A 19936-nucleotide genomic window follows, 5' to 3' on the forward strand; every position below is an offset into this window, starting at 1 on the left:
TTGGTAGAATGAAAAAACATAAACAACATATATATATTATATATGTTGTTATACTCATAATATGACAATAGCATCAATGGTGTTGCCTGTTTCGATGTTACATTTACTCAAGTAGTTATCATTCTCTTCAATTGGCACCTCCCTATTTTGATTATTGAATATTTTAACGTCATTAGGTTGAACATTGGTTTTTTCGTAATTCCTGTAAAGTTCCGATTCATTGAATAGTTTTAAAATTTTGGCCCTTAAATGCAGCACGGTGGATCCAAATTCGGGTTCTTTATTCATTTCAAAGTCATCGGGACTAAATTCAAAGTAATATTTAACAAACTTGTTTAACTTGAACAAACCTTCACTCAAGTCATTCAATTGCTTCCAATATAAGATGTTGTGGTACCTTGATTTATTTTTGATATCGTAATACTCCTTCAATTGGGATTCACTTGATCGATTGATAATATTCAATCGTATATTGACATGAGCACAATGAATTGGCACCTCAGTAAAGACATCTTTTGCATGATATTCCCATACATTTAAATAAATCCCACTCCAGTAGATGATTTCGTAGCTCAAAAGACCAATAAATGTCAAAACAAGAATTTCAGTAATGAACTTCGAAGTCGGAGTTATTAGTAAATTCGATGTAAACGAATTTGCCTCTAGCTGACTTGTAAGATAGGTGTCGAATCTGTATAACAATTCAATTAGCGAAGTCATGCGAATAAACTAGAACCAAGCTAAATTGGCGAAAAAGATTGACTAGCTTTATCTCACTATTACGAAAGTAGTTCTTCTACGTTGTTTCATAATCTTTCAACCAACAAAAAAACGAGAGTACTCAATGTCATAAACAAAAGTCGCGACACTGATTCCGTCGACAAAATGCGACAGAAAGAAGAGATTTGTTGAAAGAGAGAAGAAGAAGAAACAAAAAAGAAAAGAAAAAATTATTAAACATTCACAGATTGCTCTCTGTGTTTTTATATCAAAGTTTCAGACACTGATACACCATACTATATCATCCAAATAGAAATGGATAACAGGGAGAGGTATCGGAAATATAAAGATAGGCTGTCTGATCAACTAGGCAGTCGTCAAACCTCCTTTGCATTAACTTCGAAGCTAAAAAGCATATTTACGCCTTGGCATAAACCTAACACTACTGACAAGGTTGTCTCTTCAGATAATAAAAGCACTTCAAATACGACCAAAGGTTCACAACTAGAACCGAAATTTTTAGGCTCGCTGACATTCAAATTACCAGGCTCATTTCATATTTACCAGGATACCTCTTACGCGCCTGCCGGTTCATTGAAACAACCACCACCTGTTGCATTACAATCGTCATCATCATCATCATCATCAATCATTGACAAAGATGAAACTGTTGAGAATCCCAATGACATTTTATCAGCATTTTTCAAAGAGAAAGGTAACAAGAAACTTACTGACGTCGAATATGAAGGGGTAATGGCATTAATGTCGAAATCTAGAACGGGGACCCCTTACAAGCGCCAAAGTACCGAATTGAGCTTTAATAACGAAGAGCCTTTGCTCAAGAGAAGAAACTTAGGTAATGATTCCACAATTGTGGGAAATGAGACATCAATCATCGGATCAACCCCATCAAGGCAAAAATATCTCATGATGAACGGAAATACCACTTTACAAACTCCGGGGTATACACCGAAATATCACAGTGTTTCCAACGATACCTTTGAAAGGTCATATCTGATAATAAACAATACAACAGGAAGCAATTTTGCACCGTCCTCGAGAAGGGTGAGAATGAGATCAAGAAGACCAGCCCCATACAAAAGTAGGATTAAAAGTTCTCTTCTATCGAAAACAATGGGTAACGAAGAAACAAGCCTCGTAAATGAGGATACTCTGAACATCAAATTGAACACCAACACTATAGAAGAGAAAAGTCGCATTCTGAAGTCCCCCAGCAAAGCAGCTCAAACATTAATGAACATTTTGGATGCGAAGAATGAAACTGGGGAGACATCCAAGGAGCTTCAACAACAACAAAACAATAAATTGAAAATGTTTATCAATCCGTATGGGTCTAGGTCCGAGAGGAAAAACAATAAAAACTCGAAAAACGCTTCCGTATTATCAGGTGTGACAGCCCTGACAATTGGCAAAACTATATCTTACAGCAAATCAGATCTTTTACCTAAAGAAGTTGAATTGAAAGGGAACATAAAAGAAAACGAGAACTCTGGTGATGCTATGAAACAAAATCATGCACATAAACTTGACCAACAGCTGACGAAAACAGCCTTTTCTGAAATGGCTAAATCAAAGAACTCCCCGGAAATTTCAAATGCTCCAATCGTGCATTCAAAATTCACCACAAACACTTCCGCTGACCAAGCCGAATCAAAATCAAAGCTGGCTCTTTTTTCAAATGGCATTCATCAATCTTTACGTCACAAAGTGAATGCGGACAATGGAGGCATCAGCATACCGAGGGAAAACTTTGAAGCAAAGAATGAGGTGGATATACCAAGTAATGATGGCTCCTCAAATATCTTCAAGCCAAAACCGCTACTTACAACTCTAGAACCATCAAAGACCATTGGAGGATCGAATGAAGATACGATTTTCCCGGCTGATTTGAATAGTTTGAAAGCTAATCCAATCATTGCCACCAACGAGCTACAAGCACCGGGAAGAAAACAACAGAAGGCATTTGCCAACGTTGGTACAGCAACTGCAAATTTTGAAAGCCGTCAATTAGACAACATGGAAAGCATGAACAACGCAAATCAATTAAACGGTGCCAATTACGAGGCTTCCACATCCGAGTTTACTTTTCCTTCGCCACAGCTTGTTGTGTACGAGTTTGACGATGCAGAGGTCAAAAAATACAGGTCCTTGTTTAGCTTTTAAAGAAGATATCATGTGTTGTATAGCTAATAGATTATTACAAATATAGTCGATGACATCCCTACCGTCAATAGTGCAACGTTGTTGCAATAAAATCTCGACCGTCAATTTACTTGCATTCGCATGATTGTAACCATAATTTCACAATTGATGCAGGATGTTAAAAAGTTGGAACGCGTTGGTTAACATTACGCCATTAAATTGTTGGCCTCCCATTTCTACTTTGCTACGTCGATTTACAGAGCCAACATATGTTTTCAATTCCAGAAAGTTATAGACAGTGTACTTTATAGAAGTTTGCATACATAAGTTAAATTTGTCCCACAACTCTATCAGTATGCCTCTCTGAAGATTCCATACGAGCAGGTAATAAAGCATCAGTTTCACCCTCTTTTCTATCTTAAACACATACATCCTACGTAGTTTTGTGGTGAGCAGCTCTATGCATAGAAATTCACTGATTTTGATTTTCTTGCTTGCACTTCACCAATTGCTTCAACGAAATCTTCGTGCCTGATAATTGATTTACCATTTCTTAACGCAATCATACCAGCCTCAACTGTCACAGCTTTTAACTGTGCACCGTTGAATTCGTCAGTAGATCTAGCCAATTCTCGCCAATTTATTGACTCATTATCACAGTGCAACTTTCTAGCATGAATTTTCAACACCGATTCTCTTGCTTCTTCTGACGGTAATGGGAATTCAATTTTACGATCCAATCTACCTGATCTTAGTAAAGCTGGATCCAAAGTATCAACTCTATTTGTAGCTGCTAACACTTTAACCCTATCATCTGAACCAAACCCATCCAATTGATTCAACAACTCCAACATTGTACGTTGAACTTCTCGATCACCGCTTTTATCAGAATCGAATCTTTTAGTACCAATGGCATCCAATTCGTCAATGAAAATAATAGTTGGAGCCTTTTCTTTTGCGAGTGCAAACGCATCACGTACCAACTTAGCACCGTCACCAATAAACATTTGTACCAATTGTGGAGCAGCTAGTTTCAAGAAAGTAGCACCGGACTGTGCCGCGCACGCCCTCGCCAACAATGTTTTACCAGTACCAGGAGGACCATACATCAAGGCACCTTTTGGTGGTTTGATACCCAACTTTTTGAACTTATCAGCTTGTTTCATTGGTAGAACAACAGCTTCAATTAATTCCTCAATCTGGTTATCCAAACCTCCAATATTAGAATACGTTTCAGTTGGTTTTTCATCTAATTCCATTGCCTTCACTCTTGAATCGTATTCAGATGGTAAAGTGTCTAAAATCAAGTACGAATCCTTGTTGACACCTATCAAATCATTTGGCTTCAACTTTTCATGGTCAACCAAACCAATCATTGGCAAAAAAATAGTTTGCCTCGTTGAAGTTTTGATAACTGCTGACTTCCCAGATCTTGCCGCGTCTATATCGACGTTGGCTCCCTGCTCACTGGCTTCCTTATCAACATCAAGGTCTAAAAGCTCAACAACATTTCCAACCAAATATGGCAATTGCTTGTTGTTGTTTATTTTGTCCTGATTGTCCTTTATTCTTTCTAACATCATTGTTTTCTCGTGCGTGAGTCGTTGTGATTCCGACCGCATGACTTTGATGTCATTGTCTAGTAACTTGGTTCTGTTTATTATATCCGCAGTAGATGACTGTAGAATTTCCAAATCAATAGCATCTTCTTCTCCTTGAGCTGACTCCAATTCTTCTAATGTAACCATGGCTGAGTTTAAACGTCGTTAGATAAAGTAATGTGTTGATTGTATATGAATACACCTAACTTGAATTGATAAAACAGTGAAATGAGACCTCGATGAAAAACTCAAAGCAATTACCCAATTGGTTTAAGTATGGTTTATAAGGTGGATAAAGTATTCGATTGGTTGATAGACAGACAAACTTGTTTCTTCTATAATCAAATGTTAGTATGTTTTTTCGCCACTGAACAACACTCACATTTTATTTCGTTTCGTAATTACACGACCAGAGTTTTGTTAGTATTGTATCATTCTTCTTAGAGAGAAAAAAAAAAGATTTGGAAGCGCATAACGAATCGTTCAAGCTACATAGGGCATTATGAGTGTTAACAAAAGGTAAACCCCTTGTACTAGAGATACTACCTTTTAAGATGGTATTCACTAGCATCTAGATGCGGTTCGAATTCATATTCCGTGTATAGTGAGGATTGGTTTCAAATACATAAGCCTTTACTGATAGGCATTTTAATTGTCGCACGACCATTAAATGTGTGTGTCATTTGATTTCGTTTCCATTTTCTTATCTTTTACAATTTTTTTGAATGCCCCCAAATATTGACGACCTTTAGGCATTTAACCAACTTACTGTCGTTGATATGGCTATCCAAGTTTACAATGACCACCTAGAAGTGTCTGATAAAGACTTCGACAAGCTTAGGGATCTAGTCACTGAGGGTACGTCATCAGCAAAAGATTCAAGAATGTTTTTGCAATACTAACTTTTGCATTTTAATACAGCTAAAAGTCTATCATATTGTCCTTATTCCAAGTTTAGGTAAGTTGGTGAAACATACATTTCCAAGTGTTACTACAGGATTAATGACTAACTAAGTATAGGGTTGCTAGCTGCGTATTAACCGAATCGGGAGACTTCATCACTGGAGTGAATGTCGAAAATGCTTCATATGGTGCAGGAATTTGCGCTGAGAGAGCAGCTATTTCAAGAGCAGTGGTATGTGTACAAAGGTTTCAATTAATCATTTTTGGGTGGAAGTGTCCAAAGATGGTGATCCCTATGATTAACATCTACTAACATTAACCTTTCATTGGATACAGAGCCAAGGTCATAGAAAATTTAGAGCCATTGCAATTGCAGCAGATACACCTAAGCCTATTGTGCCTTGTGGAATATGTCGACAGTTTATGCGGGAGTTCAATGAAGATATTGTGCTTTTCCTCTTCAGTAAGGAATCAGATCACATTAAGGTCTATTTGAAGGATCTTCTTCCTTTGAGCTTTGGGCCAGAGGACTTAGGCATTGAAATAAAGTAAAAAGAAATCGGTTTCCAATTTCTCTTTGCATTTTTGTTGTACGAAAATTACATGCATATTTATTTGTACTATTATCCAAAGTATAATGAACAAGACTTTGTTGTGATGCCGATGCGTGGCATTGCCCATTGCAGTGCTAGAATCATGTCCCTCTCTCTGTTCTGTACCTACTACTGTGCTTCTCACAGAATTATAAAGTTCCCCAGAAACTATTATCTCAATAGAGTTGACAGAAGATCACGTGAATTTGTGAGCCGCACGATGGGCATCACTCTTGATTCAAGAAGCCGAATACAGCAACATTTAGACACATAATCCATCTCAAAGTAGCTACGATAAGTCACAATATTGTTAGATTGATTATGATAAGATCTTCAAAGAGCAGATCATGTCCAATTTGAAGTCAATTGGCCAATTTTAATGAAATATAATAATTGAGATCACCTAACTTTCAGCGAGCAGGTAAACTAACGCTAAGCATTCACAACAGTAGACCACTACACTGTCTTACAGTGTTTGCACGTATCTCCTGCACCAATTTAAAGTACTTTCACCATCATTGCATCCACACAAGGTTCTTTTACCTACATCCAAACTACCATATTTTCCTCATCTCCTTTTTCCCATTCTCTCTCTCAATGTACAAAAAAAAAAAAAAAATCCAAAATGAAAAAATTTTCCTGATGGATGTGCTAATTTTTAAGAATTCACTTTTCTTATACACATTCAATCACATAACAATACTTACATAATGGCATTTGGAGCACCAAGAGGTAGAGGCGGAAGCCGTGGAGGTGGCCGTGGCGGATTTTCAGGAAGAGGTGGTCGTGGTGGCGCCTCAGCAGGAAGAGGTGGTCGTGGTGGAGCCAGAGGTGGTGGAAGAGGCGGCGCCAGAGGTGGAAGAGGTGGTGCTAGAGGCGGCCGTGGTGGAGCACGTGGTGGAGCACGTGGTGGAGCCAAAGTTGTTATTGAACCACACAGACATGCTGGTGTATTTATTGCCAGAGGAAAAGAAGATTTGTTGGTTACGAAAAACATTGCTCCAGGTGAATCTGTTTATGGTGAAAAAAGAATAACAGTTGAAGAACCAGCAAAAGAAGAAGGAGCAGCACCAACAAAAATCGAATACCGTGTATGGAATCCTTTCAGATCGAAGTTGGCCGCTGGTATCATGGGTGGTATCGATGAATTAGGTGTTGCGCCAGGAAAGAAAGTTTTATATTTGGGTGCTGCCTCTGGTACCTCAGTCTCTCATGTCGCTGATGTTGTAGGACCGGAAGGTTTGGTCTATGCTGTTGAGTTTTCACACAGACCGGGAAGAGAGTTGATTGGTATGGCCAAAAAGAGACCAAATGTGATCCCAATCATTGATGACGCCAGACACCCACAAAAATACAGAATGTTGGTGGGAATGGTTGATTGTGTTTTTGCTGATGTTGCTCAACCAGATCAAGCTCGTATTATTGCATTGAACTCGCACTTGTTTTTGAAAGATGGCGGTATAGTTGTTATATCTATCAAAGCAAACTGTATTGATTCTACCGTTGATGCTGAGACCGTTTTCGCCAGAGAAGTGCAAAAATTGAGAGAAGAGAGAATCAAGCCATTGGAACAATTGACATTGGAACCATATGAGAGAGATCATTGTGTAGTTGTTGGCCGTTACATGAGAAGTGGAATCAAAAAGTGAGCCTGTTAGAGTTTAGGAAAATAATTGTATACTAGTATAAATTGAATTTTGGAATTGCCGATAGTGTAGTTTCTCTGACACTTATCTAGCCAAGTATATTTTCGTATGGTCAATAAAAGAGTGTTTGTAATGTGGCTTATGCATTCACGTTGGTATGACTCTTCTATAGGTATATACTATCTATGTAGTTTCATTAGCTGTATCGTGAGCAACAATTAGCGAAGGTTGGCTCTGTTTAGACAAACCTCACCTCCTTGCTAAGGTTTTCGTAGCTACCGCCTCGCGTAATGTGCCGAAAACTGCAGGTATTGGGTGAAGCAAGTTTCAGAGAAAATCATTGAAAGCTCTTCCTCAACGCTTTGTCTTGCTTTACTTACTTACATTGTGTATGATGAACACAAACATCGCAATTTCATTAAAACAAATATCTCTAAACTATACCTAACAAATACTTCACAAAACTAATCAATTCTAGCCTCAGATAAAGTTAATGGCTTAATATTATTGGAAAACACGGATGATCCAGACTTGAATCTGTTAATCTTCTTCAATTTTTCACGCACAACCATGACGGGAACGGTCGACTTTGTCACAAGATAGTTGGATAATGAACCAAGTAATACCCCCTTAATGGCACTTTGTCCTTTTGAGCCAACAACAACCAAGGTAGGTTTTAAGTTATCAATAAATTCTAAAATTAAATGTCTTGGAATAGGATGATGGACTATTTCAATAACAACATGAATTTGTAGCTTCGTAAGCTTCAACAAATTGAGTACTTGCTGTCTGGCCCTATTCAACATATTAAGACGTTGCTGCTCACGTTGGTTCTCGTTCGAAGTATTTCCTTTCAAATGATGGTTTGGGTCGTTATCCTCAATCACGCATATGATGAACAATACTGACCCATCTACCAAAACCGTACCTAAAGACCACTCGAGCGCAAAAATAGACTCGGGAGAAAAATCCATACACAACAAGAACATCTTTGGCTTCACTTTGGGGTTCACCAATTGAAAAAAATTTCCTCTAGTGATTGTTTGGATGACCCTGGAATGTGTTTTGTCGGAATCGACTTCACCTTCACGTATAGTTTCATTTAGTTGTGAGGCAAATTCACTGTCAAGCTTATCCTCCACAGCTGATGTATATGGAACCATGAAGTCGTCACCATTGGTGCCATCCTTGTTATCTTTATTGGTCTGAGGTTGTGGGTTCAAGTCTCCTTCGGTTTTAGAGGCTGCTTCATGCCCATTTCCATTCTCTTGTTCAATTATTTTCTTCCTATAAGCTTGGTAATTTTCTAATTTTTGTCTTCTAGATTCAACATCCTGGTCTGCTTGAATCAAATTCAACTGCTCCAGTCCCGTGAGTTTGTGTTTATCATTTGCTAGTCTAATCAATACATCCGGATCTATTTTTGTTCCAGCATTTTTTGCAGCTGCAAGGGCTCGCTCGCTGGCTGTCAATTCTTCCAACTTTTTTACTGTGGACCTATCATTCAAATTAGAATTTTCTAAAATGGAACTGACTTCATTGATCATCTCATCCTGGCACGCATAATTGGGCAAAATATTTCCAGTGTCATCATACTGAAATTTTTCATTGTTATCGTCATCACTGATGTGTTCCTCTTCACTTGCCTCATCCTCCCATGCATTAGACTCGTTTGCATCTCCTCCTCTTTTGATCCGTTCCAGGGGGTCATGATTTGTTATTGACCACTTCAACCTCCCGTTGTAATCCTCCCTTGAAATGGAAGGCGAGCGGCTTTTGAAAGAACCTCTTCCACCACTACCTGTTGCAGCACCAGGTGACAAAGATCTTCCTCTGGACATGGAATTTTGTATAATGGCGAGCTTTTCTGCCTCTAATCTCGATTGACGACTGGCCATTTTATCAGGGTTTTCCACAATTGTTCAGTTTTGTGTATGTACTAACTCCCAGAAGTATAGTAGTGAATGAAGGTTGTGTTATTTCCAAAAGAGTTATGCGATTCTAAATATCACCTGTGGACAAAAGAACAACTTTTAACGATGAATCAAATTAGGTTTTGAAAATAGTTCAATTGTGTTGAATTGCGCAGAGTACGATCACCCTGTTCACTTTTCTTGTCCTTTATTAAGAGCAACACAAACGTTAAAAAAAGTTGATAACATGCAATTGTTACAGTATGCACGACTCTTTCATCTGACTCTAAATTTAGACGACGGCATAACATTTGACACGAAATAGTAGCCAATTGCCTACAAGTCTACAAGCTTTTGTATTCGTGAAGATATAAACTTGGTTACTAGATAAACCAAAATACAATTACAAAAGGATAAACTCTATTAAAAGAATACAAAATTAAATACAAAAATCGAAACCAGGGTTTCTTTCTAGTCTTCAATACGTGCAATTATCGAAACTTTACGACCATATCTGATTCAATGGATATTTGAAAAGCGCAGCATCGAAAGCTGTACGTCGATGCTGACAAGCATTCCCATGCGTTATCTGATTAGTGGTCTGTAAGTGTCCCATGAATTCATAGGTTAGAATGGTATTTCCTCTAGTGATCATAACGGCAACCCCGTACTAGAAGATATTGAACCCATGTAGAATCTCTATCATAAAATTCGTAATCACAGCACTTGACTACGTCTTGATTCTCTCTTTAATAAACATCCAAAAAGAGGCGTTGAATATCCAAAAGTGCCAGAAGTGAGTATATACTCTCGCATACTATGATGTTACAGTAGGTGATAATATGAAAATCGTATCTATTCAATTGCCCAACCCAAATATGTTTTATGGAGATGTGAAGTGAATGAAGCAAGCTGAGTTGATATTTTCACACAACATTAGTGATAACCAGCTTACAATCCTCCTTAATATTGGCTTCCTTTTGATTGAGTTGCATATTAACCTTATCTTCAGTCTGTACTTGAGATCACAAGAGACATGTCGAAATGCTTCAAATGAAAGGTCATCGGTTCCTTATTCACACCCACCAATTTATTGAAAATAGTGATCTCGTACTTTGATACAAAGATTTAATTGACAAGTCTTTAAAATTTGGTTGCAAAACTATGACCAAAATTTTGTTTTTGCAAAGTATTGTTTTCTACCACACGAACTAGAGTCGGTCCCATTACCACAATGTCGTCGACCAAGAATGCACAGGATATGAAAGATATCAAAATCATAATAGCCAACTACATGAAATCTCAGTATAGACCTTATTCCACCAACGATATCTTGTTAAATTTACATAATCAAGTTCCAAAACAGAAATTGGGCGTAGGACTAGCAGCTCTTGCTAAAGAAGATGAATTGCTTGTCAAGATTGTGGGTAAGACTAGCTATTACTGTTATAAAATGTTAGTACACAACTTAGATAGTTCTGATACTGGATTATTGGAAAGTGCCCCACAGATGGAGAAAGAACTTGCCGACATCGGGGATGAAATTAATGACCTCACAACAGGTGTGTAAATTTTTGATTAAGCTTAACAAAAGCTAACACTAACTTGTAACTATAGAGTTGCGCGACTTCAAGTCAATGCCTTCTAACAATGAAATCATTCAAAAACTTACTGAAGCTAAGGAGAAAATAAGAGTCTTGAAAGACGACCAGAAAAAACTTAACCAAAACTCTTTTGAGAGCACTGAGATAAAACCCCACATCTCACACTTGAGGCGTGTACACAAGCAGTACAAAGAGAATGTAAGTTGACTCTATATTTTTGTTGCTCTTATCGAATGTGAATTATTAACCACACATACCTTTAGTTCAATTCGCTCCATGGCACTTTACTTGACATCACAGAGGAGAAGAGCATTTTGGTACGTCGAAACCTTTGCTAATACGACATTGTTAGGGTATCACTAACAACTAATTAACTTATAGGAGTCTATTGGTATCGAGAACTTAGAGATGACGAGATATATATAAACCCAAGCGTGGCTAAATAAAACTTGCATGGTTTAGTTTATTTCAAAGTGTGCTACGCATCTAACTCAAAACGAGTGAGAGTACTCAATTACTCAATTTTAATTCTTTAATTTCCCTTAACCCTTCCACTCTCTGATCCGATGTCCTCTCCATCTCTAACCCTCATACTTTGTTGAGCGTCTCATTCTTGAGCTCATTTCACGAGACGCGGTTTTGTGTCATGCCTTGTAAGTTGTCAACCCAAAAAATGGCCTTGGAGACAAAATTTCCAAAGTTGACGTGGTTTTTATCAAAATTGAATACACATTGGACGCTCTAACTTATCTAAAAGAGCCAGTCATATATGAAGGATCGAGATTAGAATGATATCGCGAAACGTCCAGAGAGTCCTCATTTTACTATCATGTACATTTCTTGGGTTAGTGTGTGGAACTTTGTACCTTTATTCATCCTATAGCCCACAACTAGCAAAACAATTACAATACACAGCATCCGACTCCTCCAAGATAGCTCTCTGGGGCACAGTTGGGACAGCAATTGCAGGTCCAGTCTCTGGTGCTGTAGTGGACCGCAGAGGCTATACATTGTCACTGCTTCTAGGTGCATTGCTAATCATTTTGGGCTATGGTGGCATGAAATATCAATTCGATCACCAACACAAGCTGATTCAACTATCTTGCTTTTGGTTATTCTCAATAGGATTGGGCTCAACTTTTATCAATTCTGCCTGTCTCAAATGTTGTGCGGTGAGCTTTCCGAGTATTAGAGGAGTTGCAACATCATTGCCATTAGCTCTATATGGTTTAAGCGCACTTTTTTACTCGGTAGTCGCTTCGGTTTTCTACACAGGGAGGACTTCAGAGTTTTTGGGGTTTGTGGGAATGTCTATTATAATAATTTATATTGTCTGCTTTCCAAGTGTTTACGTAGCGGACAGAGAGCACAAACTTCGAAATGCTTCTACATTTAAAAATCATCAGTCCATGGAAGATCCAGAAAAGGCTTTTGACACTTATTCAAAGGTTGGATTATTCAAAAGCTACAAGTTTTGGATGCTTTTTGCGATTCTAGGCTCATTGGCATCACTAGGTCAGATGTATATTTATTCAGTGGGATATATCGTCAAGTCTTTAGTGAGCTTTTCAGCGATTGAACAACATTTAGAGACCTTAGCCACCAGTGACCAAATTGATTTATTAATTCAGCAACAGCAACAACTACAAGTAGGAATGATATCGATTGCAAATTGTATTGGAAGAATCTTATCGGGTATTCTTGGTGACATTATCACCCAGTCGTTTTCGATGCCGAGGTCATGGTTACTAATAATACCTTCGGTAGGTACAACATTTTGTCAATTTCTCACCTCAAGTACACAGCAATACTCCAACCTTCCACTCAACTCTTTTTTAGTTGGCCTTTTCTATGGTTTTACGTTTTGTCTCATCCCCATCATTGTGGGAGATATATTTGGAATGGAGAATTTCTCCTTCAACTGGGGTGTTGCATGCCTTGCACCTATTGGACCCAGTTATTATTTCACCAATATGTTTGGCAAAGAATATGATATGAATTCCAACGAGATGAACCTGTTAGATATGAGTAAGGAGGGGGGATTTCTAGCAGCAAGCATGGGATGCAATTTAGGAAACAAATGCTACAGTGACATTCTAGGTATTACAGCATGTGTTGGGTGCATTGCAATAATTCTTGTGCTCATATTCAACTTCAGTGACTTGATATTTAAAAGAAAGCCAAAAACGTTATCTTTACTGGATATTCGTAACAACAAATTGTATATAGAAAAGCCTAACTAAAGTTTCATACATGACTTAAGATGGTTTCAACTCGATAAGTAGATTCTCAAATCTCTCAAGATCGTCTAAATGACAGAAGTCTCGAAACACCTCCCGGCGTCCTAGGCGTTTGTATTCCCTCTTGAGAAGTGACTCGTTTTGGTCTTGGAAATACTCGTCGGTCTCCTGTATCTTTTAACGCTTCGAGATTCCTGTGAGAACCTGACTTTGGAAATTCCATCAAATGCAGTATAGTGGATGCCTCAATGCCATCATTATCTTCTGCCTCCTCATCAACACTCAAATCGTCAATATTACGATGAATCAAATAGCGCAAAGCATTATACCAAATATTATGACGCTGTCTTGTTGCACAGGTGATTTTGAGCGCCCTATCAGTGGAGTGCACTATAATACTTTTGTGGTATAACCCAGTTGGAATTGGATTATTGTCATTAACACTATCAACATCCACTATGGCAGCAGCTCTGGTTTTCCTTGATGCCGGATTGGATAATACGGGGTTACTCTCAGACCAGTATAGTGTTAATGAGTACGGATGAACCCAGAAATATCTTTCATGTCTAGTCTCTGCAATTGCACTAAAAGCCGAGCCAAATCTTCTGTAATATTTGAAAAGGTACTCACCAATAACAACTTGCGTGATAGCTGGAATCATCAGTTTATCTGTAAAGGACACATCAGTGGCCATTGAGAACATGCCATTTGATCTGAGCGATGTTGTGGAAAACTCCGAAAGGTTCGACCTTAATGAACTCGAGTGGGGAATATGCCTCTGTAGGTGCGCCATAGGTGGTGCGTGCGTTCCATCTGGACTGGCACTGCGAATCAAAGAGTGTCCATCCGGATGTCTAACCTTCTCATTAACGCCACCGCCTGATTGAACAGAAGTCACATCTAGTGTCTCCAAATCTTTTTTGACATAGCCTCGTTTCTTTGCGAATTGATCAAAAGTATCGTCCGAAATTTTCTCCACAGAGGACGATTTGTATTTCAAAAGCTGATTGAAATAACTTGCAGGAAGAATTTTCACGTGATCGACATCTGGGCGAGGATGGGTGGTAGTACCGACATAGTAGGTGGCACTAATGCACAAAAGGCCAAGGTTTTTTGCACATGATCTAATGTGTTTTTTGGATACCAGCCATTCAATTTGCAGTATATCGTTTTCGAGACTCCTGATAACATCTTTCCTCTCTACCAAATCGTATTCCAATTCATTTAATTTGGCTGATATCTCTTTGATTCTATTTTCGAGCCTTTCCTTATTCACACGATCCTTTTTCAAAGAAATGTACTCAGAATCGGGTACAAGTGAGAGCGAGTACAGATTTGCCGCATTGGCTATGGTGTTCTCACTAATGGTTCTTAGGGGATGGTGACCATATTCTGTTGTTTCATCCTCATTCTTACGAGGTTGCTGGTTTCTTATAACCTCGAATGAATACTTTGCATCATCCTCATTAAGGTCAGTAGAGTTGGAGCTCGACCGAGTATTTGTCACAGGAATTATCGTGTAACCATGGCCATTCAAATAAGTTTTCATCTTATTCACTGCAGCTTCATTATCATCGGTAACGAGGAGTTCTTGTGATAGTTGCTTCAACTGTTGTTCTTCAACATCGCCATCCTGTGTGGACTCTTCCATTTTTGATGATTCTCCTGCATCTCTATTCGATTCAGTTGTTGTCGATGTAAAAGTCTTCAATTCCTTTGCTTCAACTGATGCACGTAAATGATCAAGTTCGGCTTTCCCAACAATTGCGCTGCCCACAGAAGCAGCCTTTTGGTTAAGGTAATCTTGACTAGGATTGTCAATCGAGGTATGCAAAGAAGCCAATTGATCGCTACTAATTAATTCGTGACCAAGCAATTTCGATTTGGTGTTTAAGTAATCAAGATCAGGCGTCTCTAAGCTCTTTCTCATGTTCTCAAAATCAGACTGGGCCATCACCACGAACCCTAGGGCCGATGCCTTAGCTTCCATTGTTGATTTATCTGGTTCAGCCAATGAATTATATTCCAGACGAGTAATAAGCACCGCTTCATGATCCGCAGCATGTTTCTTTAGATACTCGATATCTGGGTTTTCAATTTTCTTGACCATGTCCAGGTAGTCTGCATTCTTGATAACCTTGTAGTCTTTGGCTTCTGCCTTCTCAGACAAAAAGTCCACGGATGGCGACTCAACTGTTGATCGTAGCTTCGCTAGCTCCGACTCTGGAAGCACTGCCAACTTGTGTTTGTCACATTGCGTTTTTAAGTATTCATTCGTCGGCGACTCAATCTGTTGCTTCATTGCGGTCAATTCTTCTTTAGGTATCATGACACTACCGACCTTCTCAGCATGCTCGGACAAGTATTCTGTGTTGGGGCTGTCGATTTGTGAATGCAACTTTTCAAGCTCATTGATATTTATCAAAGTCATCTTCTTAGATTTTGCTTGGGCCATCAATTCATCTAAATCTGGGTCATTTGCTTTGTGACACAATACCAAATACTCTTCTTCTGGCACAGCTGCTAACCCTGCAGAATGTGCTTTCTCCGTTATAAATTCTTTTGATGGAGACTCAACAAACGCCTTCAAATCATCATAGACTTGCGATTCAACCATAGTAAAGTTCAATTTATCAGCGTGTTCATTTAGGTACTCAATGGTAGGCGACTCGATACTGCGAGAAAGCTCAGTGTGCTCTGACTCTGACAAGACCACAAGATCCAAAGCAGCAGCCATTCTGCTCACATCATCAACTTTCGGATCATCGCTTATCCTCCTCAATTCTGCGAGTTCATCTAGCTGCACAATATCGTAACCATTTTTTAGAGCTTTGTCTTTAATTCGCTCTATGTTTGGGGATGCTTCAGATTCAACTAGCCTACTGTATTCCTTTGCATCCACAACGGTTGCCTTATGGTCTCTGGCTTTTTCGTCCAAATACTCTAAGCTTGGGCGACTCACCGTGTTTTGTAATTGGGTCAAGGTCGAAGATGAGATCAACTCCTGATCGTATAACCTAGCCTTGTCTCTCAAAAAGTCAATAGTAGGGTTGTCTAACTGTGAACGCGAGGTCTCATGGTCTTGTCTAGGAATAGCGACAAAACCGATATCTTTTGCTTTCTGAGCCAAATGCTCTTTGGAAGGATTATTAGCTTTGACACTCAATTCATCGTATTCTTCCTTTGGTACAACTACTAAATTCCTGTTTGATGCCCTCGAAACCAAAAATTCCTTCGAAGGTTCATTCTCTAATTGTTTCAATCTCTCCATTTCACTAGTGGTAATCATTGAATAACCAAACGTAGAGACATTCTTTTCAAGCATATCTCTTGAAGGATTTGTTAGCTTACTGTATTCCAGCTTATCAAGGACAACAGAGCCAATTAATTGAGCCAAGGATTGTAATTCGTCAACACTTGGATTGGATATTTGCCTCTCCATTGATTCGAATTTATCTTCAGGCACGACAACATAATGGATTTTGTGTGCTTTTTCCTCTAAATGTGCTAGATCCGGCTCATTTGTGCTTTTTCTCAAAGCATTAAGTTCCTTATCATCGACCAAGGAATATCCATGCATTTCTGCACCACACATTAAATAATCCAACTTGGGGTTTTCTAGTTTATCACAAAGTTCATTGAATTCGGATTGGCTACAGAGATGGAGATCCATTCTTTCACAATGGGATCGAAGATCTTCACTTGTAGGATGACTCATCTTTTGGTATTCTTTTTGATCGACAACAACCATTCCCATTCTGGATGCGTTGGACTTGATTTCCTCAATTGTAGGTTCATTCGCACGTCTCTCAATATTTTTAAACTCAGCGGTTTCAACAACTCGGTGACTGTGTCTATCTGATACTTGTTTGATGTGTTCCAAATCAGGATCATTGGCTCTTTTAACTATAGATTGATAGTCATCGTTTGATACCACCTTGTAACTCTTCTTTTCAGCGGCAGATTCAAGCTGTTCAATACTTGGATCTTCCACTTTATGTTTCAACTCCTCAAAGTCATCATTTGAAAGCACCGAGTAGCCGATCTTTGACGCAACTTCCCTAATATGTTCCAAATCGGGATCATTGGATAACCGCTCCAACTCATTATATTCGGTTAACGGAAGAACGCTCATATTGTTTTTCGATGCAACATTACGTATATGGGAGACAGGTGGATCTGATGACATCTTCTTCAAGGTTTCCAAACTCTGCTTTTCAACGAGAGAATAACCTCTCTCTTTAGCGGATTGTTCTAAATGTTCAATACTTGGATCATGAGCTAGCGAAGACAATTCCTCGTGCTCTTCTTTTGTCAAGGTCGTCAACCCCTTCTTGTTAGCTTGATGCTTAACTTCGTCAATGCTTGGGTTTTTAGCCTTTTCGAGCAAATCTTGGACATCCTCATTACTCATTGGCGTAAGCTCATGGGTTTTTAAGTGCTTTCTCAAGTAATCCAAAGTCGGACTACTTATCATCTCACGCGTGGTATTGTGTTCCTCAGATGGTATAATAACGTGATCATGTTTCAATGCTAGTTCCTTAACAGTTGATAAAGATGGAGCCTTCGAAGATGCAACTTCAGATTTAGACAAAACTTTTAAATCCAACTTTTCTGCTTTTTTCCTTATCTGCTCTTCATTAGGATTAACAAGGAGTTGTAACTCCTTGTTTGAGATTAAAGATTTGTTATGTTCCTTCGCCCTTTGAGCTATGTAGTCAATGCTTGGGGTTTTGGCAAGGTTATTTAATTCTTTATAAGCATCATCATCAATGAGAACAAATCCAAGCAATTTGGCATGATCTGTAATGTATTTTATATCGGGTTGATCGTACGATTTTGCTTTTTGATCAAGCTCTTGTAATCTTGTTTCCAGTATAGCGATGGTCCCTTCGTGATTTGACTTAACGGCGTCTACCTCGTCAACTAGATCTTGATATTCGGAAGTTGACATTAGCTTCATGCCTCTACCCTCAGCTAATGCCTTGATTTTTGCATCGTGCACATTATTCTTGGGCAAGTTTTTAATTAACTTGAAAAGATCTTCTTCAGAGTAAGTGTTCTCAAAGCATACGGCGTGTTTAATGCCAGTGATTGGGGAATCCTCTATTGATGCTCCAAGATTGTAACTTCGATTTGCTTCTTCAATGTCCACAGGTTGTAGAGTAGCCTCTCCAAACTTCAGCTTTGAAGGTGTGCTCTCGATATTTTGTCCAAGGAATTGATCCCAGCCAGCACCCCCATTCGGAGAAAGTTCGGATAAGTTACCTGTTTCCAGGTCAGCCTGTCTCTCGTTGCAGAAAGATCTCACAGAAGTCTCTTTTCTTCTTTCTGGGGTTGATGGCGTACTTTGTACTTGATTGGTAGATGGAGTATTTGTACCACGAGACGGTATGCCACTTAAGAAGATCTTCAATTGTGATATTGCATTGTCCACGGTTAAGTTCTTTGAATCTAAGGACATGTTTTTGGTCTGCTCTAGCTCCTTCAAAATTGATTCAAGCCCCGAAACATAAACATCGGAACTAGTCTCTATATCTGTTGACGTTTGCTTTGGAGTTTCGGATCTACCAATGGCATTCATATCTTTAACCATCGGGAGAGTAGTGGCAACTTTCGATTGTAAAATGTCATTCTCATCATTGAGACTCTCCACGCGTTGACTCAATTCTCTGATATCCTTTTCGTATTTGGTTTCCATATCCTTTAGTTTCTTCAGTAATAAGGAGTTTGTGATGTCTAGCTCATCATTGTTTCTCGTTATATCATTCAACTTGCTATTCATGTCCTCTTGTAGCACCTTCAACTTGTCATTACTTTTCTCAAGTAGTTGCAAATCATTCTTCAAACTGCTAATTTGACTCTCCAATTGCCAGTTTTTATCCTTTAACTCACTTTCGTTGGTACTATATGATTGATTTGCGTTGCTTAATCTGAGAGTTTCCTCCTTCAAGGTTTCCACGTCCTGCAATGCTTGTTTCAATTTCAGCTTCAACTTGGTATTATCTGCATTCAACCTTCGACATTCAGTTAATAGGTTTTCACTCAATCCAACAACAAAATTCATATCATTACCCTTTGACTCTGCTCCTAAAGGTAATGAAGGATGCAGTTTCTCCCCCTTTTTCGATCTTTTCACAGCTGGTAACCCCAATTCACCCCCAGGACGCCTCCCTGGCTGTAGTGATGGAGCGAAAGCATTTTCTTGATCGTGATGCTGAGACAATGTGTGTTCTGGTAGCAATTGCAGCAGATTGGAACTAGTAGATTCTCTTAGCGCGTTGTGTGACGACTTTTTGCTAAACAATCGTCTCTGCATATCAGACAACTGTGACCTTATATCATCCTTGGAATTCTTATCATTGGAAGACATCTTTGGAGATAGATCTAATATAGATTGACTTTGTAAAAATAGAAATAGATGAATCTATGTTGCTCAGTTTTCTCTGGTCGGATGATTTTGTTTTTGTTTTTATTTTTGTTTTTGTTTTTGTTTTTGATGTTTTGTTTTCTCTCATTGAAATCTTGGTTTTGTTGCTGTAGAAAAATTTTT

At 38.7% G+C, this 19936-nt stretch overlaps 9 protein-coding genes across 9 annotated transcripts; 5 read left to right on the forward strand and 4 right to left on the reverse strand. All coding sequences in view use genetic code 12, as the record gives it.

The window, feature by feature from the left end:
* Nucleotides 1–54: 54 nt before the first annotated feature.
* CORT_0E04150 (hypothetical protein) lies at nt 55–720 on the reverse strand (the record flags this gene model as incomplete). The annotated part of the gene is made up of 1 exon (XM_003870083.1): nt 55–720. One exon carries the CDS (start codon nt 718–720, stop codon nt 55–57), a length of 666 nt encoding a protein of 221 aa, XP_003870132.1.
* A 315-nt stretch (nt 721–1035) lies between these two features.
* Nucleotides 1036–2904, forward strand: CORT_0E04160 (Nup60 protein; the record flags this gene model as incomplete). Its single annotated transcript, XM_003870084.1, has 1 exon — nt 1036–2904. The coding sequence occupies one exon, from the start codon at nt 1036–1038 to the stop codon at nt 2902–2904; it is 1869 nt and encodes a 622-aa protein (XP_003870133.1).
* A 437-nt stretch (nt 2905–3341) lies between these two features.
* Nucleotides 3342–4631, reverse strand: CORT_0E04170 (Rpt5 26S proteasome regulatory subunit; the record flags this gene model as incomplete). Its single annotated transcript, XM_003870085.1, has 1 exon — nt 3342–4631. The coding sequence occupies one exon, from the start codon at nt 4629–4631 to the stop codon at nt 3342–3344; it is 1290 nt and encodes a 429-aa protein (XP_003870134.1).
* Nucleotides 4632–5263: 632 nt separating this feature from the next.
* Nucleotides 5264–5939, forward strand: CORT_0E04180 (Cdd1 protein; the record flags this gene model as incomplete). Its single annotated transcript, XM_003870086.1, has 4 exons — nt 5264–5342; nt 5406–5442; nt 5505–5619; nt 5724–5939. 4 exons carry the CDS (start codon nt 5264–5266, stop codon nt 5937–5939), a joined length of 447 nt encoding a protein of 148 aa, XP_003870135.1.
* A 751-nt stretch (nt 5940–6690) lies between these two features.
* Nucleotides 6691–7629, forward strand: CORT_0E04190 (Nop1 nucleolar protein; the record flags this gene model as incomplete). The annotated part of the gene is made up of 1 exon (XM_003870087.1): nt 6691–7629. One exon carries the CDS (start codon nt 6691–6693, stop codon nt 7627–7629), a length of 939 nt encoding a protein of 312 aa, XP_003870136.1.
* A 461-nt stretch (nt 7630–8090) lies between these two features.
* Nucleotides 8091–9524, reverse strand: CORT_0E04200 (hypothetical protein; the record flags this gene model as incomplete). Its single annotated transcript, XM_003870088.1, has 1 exon — nt 8091–9524. One exon carries the CDS (start codon nt 9522–9524, stop codon nt 8091–8093), a length of 1434 nt encoding a protein of 477 aa, XP_003870137.1.
* Nucleotides 9525–10773: 1249 nt separating this feature from the next.
* Nucleotides 10774–11569, forward strand: CORT_0E04210 (Hop2 protein; the record flags this gene model as incomplete). The annotated part of the gene is made up of 4 exons (XM_003870089.1): nt 10774–11101; nt 11157–11341; nt 11452–11460; nt 11525–11569. The coding sequence occupies 4 exons, from the start codon at nt 10774–10776 to the stop codon at nt 11567–11569; spliced, it is 567 nt and encodes a 188-aa protein (XP_003870138.1).
* Nucleotides 11570–11931: 362 nt separating this feature from the next.
* CORT_0E04220 (membrane transporter) lies at nt 11932–13386 on the forward strand (the record flags this gene model as incomplete). Its single annotated transcript, XM_003870090.1, has 1 exon — nt 11932–13386. The coding sequence occupies one exon, from the start codon at nt 11932–11934 to the stop codon at nt 13384–13386; it is 1455 nt and encodes a 484-aa protein (XP_003870139.1).
* A 55-nt stretch (nt 13387–13441) lies between these two features.
* On the reverse strand, nt 13442–19756 carry CORT_0E04230 (Num1 protein; the record flags this gene model as incomplete). Its single annotated transcript, XM_003870091.1, has 1 exon — nt 13442–19756. The coding sequence occupies one exon, from the start codon at nt 19754–19756 to the stop codon at nt 13442–13444; it is 6315 nt and encodes a 2104-aa protein (XP_003870140.1).
* Nucleotides 19757–19936: the final 180 nt, after the last annotated feature.

Source organism: Candida orthopsilosis (assembly GCF_000315875.1).
Source record: "Candida orthopsilosis Co 90-125, chromosome 5 draft sequence".
Classification (NCBI taxonomy): Eukaryota; Fungi; Ascomycota; class Pichiomycetes; order Serinales; family Debaryomycetaceae; genus Lodderomyces; species Lodderomyces orthopsilosis.